The 12,215-nt window shown below is 34.0% G+C and overlaps 2 protein-coding genes across 2 annotated transcripts; both read right to left on the minus strand.

Moving 5' to 3' along the window:
- Nucleotides 1-1,754: 1,754 nt before the first annotated feature.
- On the minus strand, nt 1,755-4,222 carry LOC130649211 (chitotriosidase-1-like). Its single transcript, XM_057455459.1, has 6 exons — nt 4,080-4,222; nt 3,810-3,987; nt 3,566-3,697; nt 2,935-3,324; nt 2,498-2,851; nt 1,755-2,119 (listed from the first exon to the last, which is right to left on the minus strand). Exons 1-6 carry the CDS (start codon nt 4,086-4,088, stop codon nt 1,791-1,793), a joined length of 1,392 nt encoding a protein of 463 aa, XP_057311442.1. The 5' UTR covers nt 4,089-4,222; the 3' UTR covers nt 1,755-1,790.
- Nucleotides 4,223-6,551: 2,329 nt separating this feature from the next.
- LOC130648731 (DNA-directed RNA polymerase III subunit RPC8-like) lies at nt 6,552-12,095 on the minus strand. The gene is made up of 6 exons (XM_057454810.1): nt 10,425-12,095; nt 9,748-9,844; nt 9,077-9,163; nt 8,146-8,209; nt 7,842-8,049; nt 6,552-6,827 (listed from the first exon to the last, which is right to left on the minus strand). Exons 1-6 carry the CDS (start codon nt 10,533-10,535, stop codon nt 6,780-6,782), a joined length of 615 nt encoding a protein of 204 aa, XP_057310793.1. The 5' UTR covers nt 10,536-12,095; the 3' UTR covers nt 6,552-6,779.
- Nucleotides 12,096-12,215: the final 120 nt, after the last annotated feature.

The following is a 12,215-nucleotide window of genomic DNA, read 5'->3' on the forward strand; positions in this document are numbered from 1 at the left end:
CTTAAAAGAATTTAATTTAGAAGAACGAATTTCTTTATCCTCACTTAACCCTATTCGGTCCGGGGGGGGGGCGGATTCCGCCCCCCCCCGGACGGTTTTTTTTTAATAACTCCTGATTGCTTTGTTATATGGCTATGATACTTACTGAGTTTCAACATTTATCTATTAGACACCTGCATGCTAATTTTTTAGATCCCATACCTTTCAGAGGCCCAGAGAGATATTGGCCATTACTCGAAACTACCCCTAAAAATCTCTATGAAATCCTTATAATGGGGAAAATATAATAACTCCTGTTAGGATTATCCTTAGAACTTGAAACTTGCAACACAACTTTGTTTCATCAAGAAGAATCATTTTGAATAATTTGAACACGTGACTAATCCGATTTCCCGATTTTGTCGGATTTTACCCGAAAATCGGAAAAAAACGGATTTTCGGGCAATTTTTGGCAATTTTTCATCCGATCCATGTAAAAACCGGAAAATATGTTAAATAACTTTTATTTAGCTTTCAGAAACTTTAAACAGAATGTAAAAATTCGCTCTAGAACAAAAGTAATTATATTTTAAGCAGATAGTGACATTTTTAACAATTTTCAAGCTTTTGATGACGTCACAGAAAATGTGCTGACGCAAGCAAATTTTTTTTGGCGCCATTTTGTTCTTTTTGTGACGTGCTATAAGTGTGCCAACTTTGATTCAATTTGAACAACCCCATGAAAAGTTATGGAGGGGGGGGGGCGGAATCCGCCCCCCCCCCCCCCCCGGTCATAGTATGTTCAAAAAACCCCGGACCGAATAGGGTTAAAAACAGACCTTAAATTATTCGAGTCAGGAACTTAAAAGAACAATCTATTATAAAAAATTTAAAAAAAAAATCTTTTCGTTAATTTAGTTGCTATTATGATATTGATATTTGTTTGTTATTAAAAAAAAAAAGTTATATTACGTTCTATTTAGTTGTTTTCTTCTTTTTTCGTTTCTAAGTCCAGCACGGTACCCGCTAATTTTAAAAGTTTCACATTAAGTATACAAAATCGCATTTTCTTAAAATTTTGAGCTTACATTGCAAAACTTTCCAAAACGCGGACACCTTTAATTAGCGTACACTTTGTTCATGCACCAACGGTGTCCGCTAATTAGAGAGAATACTGTATCCCTCTAATGTACCATATGCATGTACAAAAAATTCTATATAAATCTCAAATCTGGATTGTCTCGTTAAAGGTTGGAAGGAGTAATTTAACTACCATTGAGAAGCTCTTTCTCTGCTCTTTCATTTCAAGCATTTAACCTGCGCCATCCTCCAATGTGGGAACACGACGGGAGACTTTGCCCTCTACAGACCCCGAATGTCCCCGTCTGTGGACTACCACGTCAGTGGACACTGCATAAAGGAGTATAGGACCATATTTTACATCAATAAATCTACACAACGAAAAATTCAGTGATTCAATGACTTGTCAAAGGCAAAGAATAAAAATCCTTTGTAAGTTCTGGAATTTAAGGTCACTGAAGATTTTTTAGTTTTTTGGTCATAGACACCAACCATAGACTTCTTCATTATAAGGAAAAAATATTTTGTCCACTTCGATTATTAAACACTATTTATTTATTTATTTTTTTACTATAAACCAGTTTAAAGGTGAGCGCAAGCGCAAAATGTTGAGAAAGCTATCTATTTGAATTGACGCAAAGGAAGATACCGACAAATAAAAAATCACAATAAGGCTACAAGTAAAAACAAAAATCTCTAATATTTGAAACTTTATTTATTTATTTATTTATTTAACATGCACATGTATCAGCAGGACAATTATTTCGTGCACAGTTAGCAACACACCAGGCATCCATATTACTGTTGCCTTTCCAAACACCAATGGCGTGACATTTACCACCTGGTCCGCTTGTAACCGGCTTGTTGGTTGGACCCCTTGAAGGAGCCTTTGTTGATGCTTTACTTGGTGGTCTTGGTCCATGAGTGGGTTCTGGTGGTGGGGTATATCCTCCTAGAGCCTTGGATACAGCTGAGATTAATGGATATTTTCCTTCCCCGCATACGCCTTTGAAATCATCGAGATCAAGAGCCCAAAACATAGCTCCCATAAGTCCCTTGCCTAAAAAGAAATAGTTACTGACGTCAATTAGGTTTGCATTCTTTCTGAATGGCAAAGCATTATTTATTATGAAAATATATACAAGCAGAAGTTAGTGAATAGTCAGATACTAGTCGTTAGCCGTTAAAAAATTGACGGAAATTCGCCTGTCATAGCTGCGCATGCTGCATTTGCTATTTGGTGTATAAATATTTCGTGTCTCTGTGAAACGACTTTCTTTCTTACCCACAGACAGAATAAGGGTATTATTAAATTAAAAGAGTTTCATGGTGTACGAGCTTTTTAGAAATATAAGTTTTACGATGCGTCCCTACGTGGTACAGATATGGACCCGCCCCAAAATATTTTGGACTCAATATCACAAAAGAAAATGTATACCTTTGATTAATGTCTTGACTTTATAAACCAAACTTTCTTGATCGTCATAACCAATCCAATCTTGACCTTTGTAACCGTACGGAGATTTTACTGCATTGTCCTTCACAACTGTCAAACCCATTTTACAAATTTCATAATAAGACAAGAAACCGGCTTCTCGTGTGTACTGTCCTTTAGGTGGGTTTTGCCAATCAGCTTTAGGCGCACCTAAGCCGTTATTGCTGGCATCTTTAAGTTTAAAAGCGCGGCCGTAGGTACCCATACCAAGAGCGATTTTGTTGGCTGGAAAACCTCCTTTGATCCAATAATCCACAGCATATGTTACAGTAAGTTTGTTTCTGTCATCACCAGGAGCTACAAACAAAAGATCAGTATAGCTTCACGAAAAGAACATACGTAGTTAAAAGTACAATCTTAAAATCAAATGGAACTCGTACCTCCATCAAAATCCATTGCAGTGTGATGGCCAGTGACCTTTTCCCAGTTACCGTGTAAATCATAAGCCATTAAATTCAAAATGTCTAGATATTTTGCAATCTTTGGAATTTCATATCCGCCATCGATGGTTTTAAATCCAGCAGCAACAGCAGCAGTGAGCATCAGTCTTGGTTTTTGTTTCTCTGCAGCGTCTTTGTCAAAAGCATCGATTAATTCTCGACACAATTGAGTAAACCTTTGTTTATCACCTGGAGGGGAATTACCACGACCACCAGGGTATTCCCAATCCAAATCCAAACCGTCAAATCCCCACTTTCTTAAAAGAGCGACTGAAGAATCGATGAAAGCTTTTCGGTTGGAATCTGAGTTCACCATAACGGAGAATTTGCCTGTAAAAGAATTTGATCGGAACGATTGGATGAGCGATGGTGTAGTGGGGTGTGAGAAATCTAGAGGAAAACTGAATGAAGAGGTTGTTTTTATTCTCCTATGATGTTTATGATGTTGTCAACATTTCAACAAAAAAATTAGGATGATCAAAATATTGCCTATCGAATGTCACCTTTCTACCAAATCTAAATTGATTTTGTCAAATAAGATAGCCTTTTAATTTTAAAAATGTTTTCCTACTGGTGCCTCCATTCTCGTGGTTCCATCCTCCGACAGCCAACAAAACTTTCAAAGCTGGATTTTGTTGCTTTAAAGCCATCATTCGTGGGTACATCTTATCGTCATTCCATTCGTACATTTGTAAAGTGTGACCTACATAGAATTGAAGACATTTTAAAAATAGATAGATAAGATTTAAAAATAGATAGATAAATAAGCCAGAGGAATGCAACTTATTTACCAAACCCAAAAACTTAGTACGTACCTCTACCAATCTTTGCGAACGCGTAGACAACATGTGTACATAACTGCGGATCTAAGTTCTCAGGAAAAAACTTCATTGGCGGGGGGCGGTATTGCGCCCAATTTGTGTAATAACATACACGAACATAATTGTTGGCGGCCGTAACGGCGCACAAGGTCAGGAAGATTGCAGTTGTAAGCTAAAAATAAAAAATAGATAAAAAAGAAGTGAAAACGTCGTAGATAACATCACAACAATAGCAATAACAACAACAGAAAAGTATAATTTTACCTTGATCATTTTGTGAAGTTTTCTTTCCAGCTACCTCACCAAGAAACTGTGTAGGAGTTATTCTCCATGCGTATTTATACAAAATATAATGTTTACAAATAATATCGTGACGGGGGTAGTGTTGGGTACGTTTCCTTAAGTATAATGGTTATATACCGAATCCCAAGCTATTTTTCCACTAAAAAAAATAAAAGTTCGAAATAGCCGACCTTTTATTTTAACTTATTCTTTCCAGTTTTTCTTCAGATGGCCTTTAATACATATTGAGGAAGTGTTTTTAAAAAAATGTTTCCACCCGGACTAATTGTTTTTGAACTCTCACCATTTTGAAAAGACGCTGGGTACACCAAAGTAAATTTATAGGACTGTTTAAATAAAGATACAGGGTAATGCAAAGTAGATGTTTACGCTATTTAATATCGTATTTGAACAAGTGTTCAATTTTCATTTAATAACACTTAAGCTGCCAAAATAATGTATCGTAAAAAAATTGTTGTCAATATTTCTTTCCATATCTCTGTTTCCTGCACTAAATATTGACTGTACCACATGTTGTTTTTGTCTTGTTTTCCTTGTTTTATTGGTTTTCGGCATCGTTTATCTCTATAATAGTAGCCTTATTTTGTCTGTCTGTCCGCAAAAAAAAGTGTCGTGCAACAGGAACACGACCAGTATTATATATACTAGTCGTTAACACGGGTTAACACGGGTTAACGACTAGTATATATAATAACAAATTAACTTGGAAAAGGCGCGATAAGGGGCCTGAAAGAATTCGTTGTATATAAAAATAACTCTACAGTCATAGCTTGTCTAAATTGCTCTTAAGTTTTTAGAATTTATAAAGGTTCTTTGTAATCTGTGGAATATTCTTATGTCGACATTTTTATCAATATTGTTATCAAACTTGTCAAAATAAGCAAGTTTAATAATCTATAATAAGTTTATGGCGCTTATCTCTGGGTGCGCTCCTAAGCGAGTATAAAAAAAGTTTAAAAAAAATAAATGGTGCAGTTTTTTTAAAATGTACTTTTCTTTTTGTGCAATGTTTTAAACAGGTTACCGAAAATTTAATGCACCCTCGTCCCCAGTGTTATCTCATTTTAAGAAGGCTCAAAATCCTGGGGAGGAGGGTGTACACTCATTATTTTTCATAAGCATACGGGTTTAATTGGGCTTAAGCTCAATATGCTTAAGATTTCCCCAATTTGAGCCTGAAATTATGCTTAACGTATGCTTAATTTCAAAACTCATTTCATGGTCTCATACATATTGCGTTTGATATGAACACTGCAAACCTCGTCCTTTGTGTGATACTATTTTTTACACTTGATTTGGAAAGAAATGAAAGTGAGGGAAAAAAATTCCGAGGCTGGGAAATATGCTTAGTATAGGCTTATTTTTTTAAGCATGTGAGCTTAAGTATGCTATAAGCTTTATGCTTATAAAAAATAATGCGTGTATTTAATGCGGGTTTTCGTGTTAAATTGTCGAGATTTATTTTTCTTCTGAGGTTTTTTAACGATACGTCAGATGATTTCCCGATGGGAAGGCTTTTTTGTTATGTTTTTATAAAATCATCTCGCAACGAGCTAAGTAGACACCCGCCAACCCGAAACTTCAAGGGGGATTGGAAAAGTGTCCGACTTAGCGGATTTCCCAGTTAAGCGGAGCTCTCGTGTAAATCGTACTTTTTGAAAAACGTTCCACTTATCGATATTATGAAAAATAACGTTTAAAAAAGATTTCTTTATTTTAATGGATGCAAATCATTCCCCTTGTCAACTCGTTTTTGTATTTTGTACTTATTTTTTAATGTTTTCGTTTTCAGCTTTTTATTGCAACCACCAACCCTCCACATCTTAACAAAAAATCTTTTTAAAACAAAGTTTAGGAAGCATGACGCAATAGCGATTTCTTAATTTTCGAATGTTCACAGTTTGGAATCTTACACATTCAAGGTAAAAATCCTAGTTAAGCGGAGTTTTTGGTCGAAAAAGGACTCAAAAAGACAGTACGAGTTAACAAATGGTCTGACTTAAAAAATTAATCACCATTATTTTTTTTAAAATTAAAATCATTTTCGTGGTAAATTTTCTTTATTGCATTGCTGACAATGGTCAGTCTCTGTGATATGAGCAATTTTATCTTAATAAACAGGCCTAAAAATTTAAAATTGCGTAAAATTACAAGTAGATTAGCTTAAATAATTCTTCGCAAAAAATCTGTTGTTCTCGAAAAGTTTTTGTTCTTTTTTGTGACGCTGCGGTGCTGGTGACATGGTTTTTACTATATAAAATCTGGATAAAGTTTTTAAGCTTTTGCCGATATTTGCGCTTTACTGGCTTATCCAATTATTCTCCAGTGCCTCCCCCTTACTTAAATAAGAAAAAAGTCATGACCCTCTCCCTCAATTAAATATTCCCTCTTCCGCTCTAAAACCTTGAGTAACTCCTTGAAGAAACAGTGAGATTATGGGAAAAAATCTTTATGTTATACTGTGAACTTGTCGTATAACATTTTTTAAAAAACTTTACAATATTTAAAGTTCTCAAAAACTTTTTATCACGTGACTCCTGATCACATTAAATTTCTGTTAAATCAACGCAACATTTTTTCCATGCAGAATTTCCATGTAACGTCACTCTTTAACAATGTTCTGCTCACATGACATTGAAACGTTTCGTAAAGACTTTCGCCTTAATTCCACCATGACAATAAACCAAGTCCGGATTCGCTAATCGAAGCCTAGAGAAAATAGATAAACTATTAAGAACGTGATAAGGCGCGCTTATAAACAGCCATGAAAATATTACGTTGAGGGCACAGACTTTTGTCGCGGCAGTTACTGTTGTTGTTTTAAAACATTTTAAATAAAAAAAATGGCAATTCTCTGTCCTTCTTTTGTTCCTGTCGAATATCACCCCTATCTTTAATGTCCTGGACCCTATAACGTAACAAATCTTATAAACACCCCCATCCCTCCTCTTAAAGCCACAGTGACCGCAAATCTATTCCAAGTGTATACAATAAGACGACCGAGTCGTTTAATTGTTGTATTTGGTAGTTTTTATTTCTCCATTTCTTTTTATTTGCGAAAGTTTTAGAACAAAAAAAGAGGTCTGTTGTAAAAGTATATGCCGCAAGTTTAGCTGGCAAGTATCTTCATATTCTTACAACAAGACGAGGTATTGCATTGGGATAGAGGTAGATTTTTGTGGTTAGTGTGTTACAAAAAGTTTGTTTAAATTTATTAATGTATGTTGATCACCAGGTGGTTGCTAAGGGATTGCTAAGGACATTATGAGTTCTAGGCATAAATTACGGACCAGATTTGAAGGAAATATTATTCCAGGAGACTGACGTCATTTCTAATTCCAAAGACGTCATTTTTAATTCCTAAGATGTCATTTTTAATTCCTAAGATGTCATTATATAAAGATCTTTAAATGCAATATTCTACATATGTAATAGGTTTGATGACAGAAGTGTCATTAGCTATTTCTGGGAAAACAGATCTTTTTATCTGTACCGGTAGAATAGCAAACTTTCTTGCTATATTTTTAATACAAATATCGTCATTAAAATTATTTTTTTAAATATTAAATCAATTTTTGTAGAGAGTGTCGTAGCATCAGTACTAGGTACTTAAAGGGAATTAAAATATATTAAAAACAGGGAAAATCGCCTATTTTAGGTATGTGTGACTTTGTTAGGGATTTACGGCCCGCGTGTAACACTGCAAAAAAGCTCAAGACTTACTGTGATTGTATACGGAGATTTCTTTAGTTCCGTAGCTATAGATGATTCACCCTCCCCCGTGGATGGTGGGGCAGGGCCTTCTGGTGTTAGGTCAACAAATTCTTCATCAATTACGCGAATTCTTATCTCCTCGTTGATGTCCATGAATAAGTCATGGTTGCCCTCCTCCGTTTCATATTCCCACACCCATAGTTGTTCGGCCTCCACACTGTTGATAAAGTTAAGAAAGAATATCTACGCTGGAGGGCTGTTACAACAATTCGAATACATAAAATGTTTAAAAAAGCCATGAAAAAAAAGATACAATTTTGACTTCTGTTGTAAATACTCATGCGGGATGAGAATATCATCAAAAAAGCCAAGTGAAACTATAATAAAAAATAAAGTTATGGAATAGAACAGGGTTAATTTATGAGTTAAACAAGGCCTTTGAGTTCAAAGACCAAATTGGGCTAACCCGTAAAAAACGTCACAGGAATTTGCTCGCCGCAACAAAGTGAATAAAAATATACCGCATTTACTTTACGTGTTTCCATAGCACGACTTTTTTTGCGCATAAACAGACAAGTAAGGAACAAATTCATGACGGTATCAACACTGAGATAACTGCAACACCGGAGAGCTTTCACAAAACTCGACAAACATTTTGGTCACTTGAACCGTAATTTTAACAATCAGTAGTCACTGCAATTTTCTAGGTTACCAAAAGCATATCATCGATACATTTTCGTGGGAGGAATTCTTGCAAATCCACAGCGATTATCGATACGATTCGCGAAAATTTCTTCCCGCGAAATATACAAAAGCCAAATTTCACTCTTGCGAAAGAAAACTTAATATTGTCCACATAAACTTGTTCAGTTTATGTGGACAATATATATACATGTGGACAGTCTCATCAAATACATTTCGGCTTTTAAGAATGTTTGAATATTCAAACTCAGTGGCCTGTCTCTTACTTCTGGTATTTGTGTCATTATTCGTTTTTCTCTTTTCATCGCGAAAATTAATTCCCGCGAAAAAAAACTGTAAACACTTGATTCGCGATATTTCTTCTTGCGGAATGAAGAAAAAAAAATTGAAAAGTAATTCTCTAAAATTACTTCCCTTGAGGTACGGAAGAAAAAACAATTATTGTAACGCTTTTAAAATATAGGTTAGCAAAAAATAAAATGATTAATGTGGAGTGAACCAAGCCATAAGTCCAGTGTAACAGATTCACGAAAATCACTTACCGCTAACTCCCTCACGACTGCAACTCTTCACTTTACCCATCAATACTTCATCAATAAAAGGTCGAAATACAATGAAGCGAAATGTCACTAAAGTGTATCAAATACAGTAAAAAAACTTTCACAAATACATGGTCACGCTTGCTACGTTGAGTATCAAATAAAGTAAAAACTTTCATAAATGCATGGTCATACTTCCTACGTTGAGTATTGAATAAAGTAAAAAGCATTCATAAATTAATGGTCACACTTTCTAAATTGCGTATTGAATATAGTGCAGAAGCTGGATTCAGGCATTCCTTCTGTGGTTAAATTTTGAGAATTTTCCCTAATTCGCTTTCAGTTTTTCTGACCTGCTTCAATCTTGACCTATTTTTCTGACTTTCTCCTAGTATATTTTCCAACTTTTTTATGCACGACAAAAGGTTGTTAGAAACATAAACCAGTGTGGTCACTTATTTTCTGAAAGTGAATTCAAGGGCAGAGATTTTAATAAAAAAAACCGGTAAATAGTTCCCATAACCTGACGAAATAAAAAAACGAACTTGCACAAAAGATAGATTTAAAAAATTTTTAGAGTTTTTTTAAGGTGTAAATTCCATTTCCAGGAGTTTCCAAGAGTAGTGGCCAATCTGAAAAACAGTGAAGATTTCTCAGATAGTAAACTTTCTTACCAGGTGTATGAGAGGAACCATCTCCAGGAAGAATGTAAGAATCACCAATCTCGATAATATCAAAGAGTATGATACATAATCCAACATTGTGCACAACCTGAAACACATATAATTTCGATAGTTAGAACATGTGTGGTGCTAATATCATGTCTTGCTGGGAGTTGTCATAAAAATAATAAACAAAAAAATACAAGAGATCGTTTCTAAAAAAGTGTAACACAGTGTTTTTAGAAAATTATTTAAAGGTGTTTATAAGTACAAAAATTACCAACCTCGTCGACAATAGTAGTCTTCAGCACTAAATTTTATAATTTATATTTTTCGGTAAAAAAATAGGAAACCACAACGATTAAGCATCTGGTTCGTAATAGACGTCTCCCACCACGAAATGTTTTTAACCCTACAAATTCTTATAAAAATCCCCTCCCCTCTCTAATAATTTTTATTAAAATGAGTTTTCAACCGTTCATCTATTAGACATCTCAAGATAACGGAAAATAACTGTCACTACTCGTAATAAATCGGTTTCAACATATAAGCCTCACACCTCCCATCACCTGAATATATTTATAAAATCTTTCAACTCCACCCTCTCCTCAATTATTTCAACATTACTGCTTTAACTTTAAAACAAAAGATGGTGAAAACATCATTACTGAACACATGGGATGTTTTACCTTGTTGGCGAATTTCTTGTTAAGTCCAAATTCCAGTGAATCTCGGATACCATGAACAAAATTGAATGGTTTGATTTGGACGACATCTTTCATTTGCGCCAAAATAAACATTTTTCATTCATGCTATATCATTTCGTTTACTTCAATCTTCATTTTTTAAAATAAGGTTAACTCGTAAAAGTAAAACGTACTCTCTGATGCCTAACAGACGTTCCAGACCAACCCTGCTAATAATTTTTTAATTGTTTTTAGCCTCCACTTTCTGATTTCTCAAGAAACAAGAAAAACCAGCAACGCCTACTAGTAACCTCCCTTGTATAAAAAAGCTATAACATAATTTTTTCGTATCCCCAGCTACCTTTTTGAGAACACATCTTGTCCAACCTTCTCACTGATTACTTTTAAGTCTAAGTTTAACCCACCATTTATTTCAACCCTCTTCTATTAGTAACCAAAGATTACTTCAACAAGGGCATGTAAAAAGAGCTTTTTCTGAATTGAAAATTAAAAGGTACTAACTATATGAAGGCAGAAACTTTAATTTTTTTATCTACATTTAGTAGACTTAAATTTATTTATAATACAGCGTTTTTTCAGTTAGGGACTTAGTTAGGAACGTTTTTTACTTTTAAATACATCATGATTTCATAGACACATATTTTATGTCAACTTTATTTCTTTCTCTATATTTTATAAAGATTCGATTTCAATGTCTAGATATATCTTAAGTAATTCTTAAAGCTTACCCCCAGCAACAAAAAAAGTTAGGTTCACATGAAAAAGTTTGGAAAGTTGTATATCAATTTTTTCACAAGAAATCTTCAGCAGTTTATGTGATTTTTGCTAATTATGCGAAAATCATAATTTTAATGCAGAGAAGCAATTTCTGGTATGAATGATACTTAGGATAACTAAGTATTAATATGAACCAATTATCAAACTGATTAGGTGATAACATATTTACATTACCAACTGCTTTATCTCATTGATATCAAATATATGATGTCATGCATAATTAGCATAATTAGGAAATTCGCAATATAATTCCTCTAACCACAATTTGTGGATCAGTTTTTCTGAATCTTTAATAATACTACGTTTACACTTGAGCAAATTATCCCGAGTCAAAAGAGAAATTTATACAGATTGCGTTTACACAAGATTTTGAAAATTTATACCAATTCAGTATGAAAATAAAAGATAAAAAACGAAAAATTATTTGAAAGAGTTTTTTCTGGATTCGTTTGAAATTGTAATAATTGCGTGGAACCGCATAAATATTGTAAACTGACAATAACAAATAAAGCGGAATGACTTAAAGGGAAGCCGAGGTATAAAATGATGTTGGAATTATATTATAGAGCTTAAAAAGTTTTCGTTCTCCAAATATTGACATTTACAAAATTTTAGATTCAATTATGCTGCATAAATTATGATGTCATATTAAAGTAATAGAAAATTTTGACATTTTCTGTCATCAGTAATTTTAGATCTGTTAAGGAGCGTACATTCAAAGTTTATCAATGTTAGATATTACAAAGGTGAATTGACATAAAATTTTTTGCTAAAATGGCACTTGTTTGCTCGTCCGAGATCTCTTAAATTTTTTCCAATGACCCAAAACTTGGGATCTGAAACTTAATTTGCTTTCGCTCACACGTCATGAAAAATATCCATGACCTTCCGTGAAAAAACCTATAATTTCCAAAGGCATAAACTTTTGCGAAAATAACTAAAAAACGCGAAAAAAGCGAAAGTTTCTGCCCTTAAAGTAAATGTCCTACAAAATAC

The sequence above is a fragment of the Hydractinia symbiolongicarpus genome, chromosome 7 (genome assembly GCF_029227915.1).
Source record: "Hydractinia symbiolongicarpus strain clone_291-10 chromosome 7, HSymV2.1, whole genome shotgun sequence".
Taxonomy (NCBI): domain Eukaryota; kingdom Metazoa; phylum Cnidaria; class Hydrozoa; order Anthoathecata; family Hydractiniidae; genus Hydractinia; species Hydractinia symbiolongicarpus.

What these genes read in the sequence shown, in the direction of transcription:
- LOC130649211 (XM_057455459.1), bottom strand. An exon ending in GTTCGCAAAGATTGGTAGAG is followed by an intron (nt 3,698 to 3,809) that starts GTACGTACTAAG and finishes AATTCTATGTAG; the next exon opens with GTCACACTTTACAAATGTAC. An exon ending in CCACGAGAATGGAGGCACCA is followed by an intron (nt 3,325 to 3,565) that starts GTAGGAAAACAT and finishes ATTCTTTTACAG; the next exon opens with GCAAATTCTCCGTTATGGTG.
- LOC130648731 (XM_057454810.1), bottom strand. Translation starts at nt 10,535, where the DNA reads ATGTTTATTTTGGCGCAAATGAAAGATGTCGTCCAAATCAAACCATTC. An exon ending in CAGTCGTGAGGGAGTTAGCG is followed by an intron (nt 8,210 to 9,076) that starts GTAAGTGATTTT and finishes TTTTTATTATAG; the next exon opens with TTTCACTTGGCTTTTTTGAT. An exon ending in AATCTCCGTATACAATCACA is followed by an intron (nt 6,828 to 7,841) that starts GTAAGTCTTGAG and finishes TATTTTCTCTAG; the next exon opens with GCTTCGATTAGCGAATCCGG.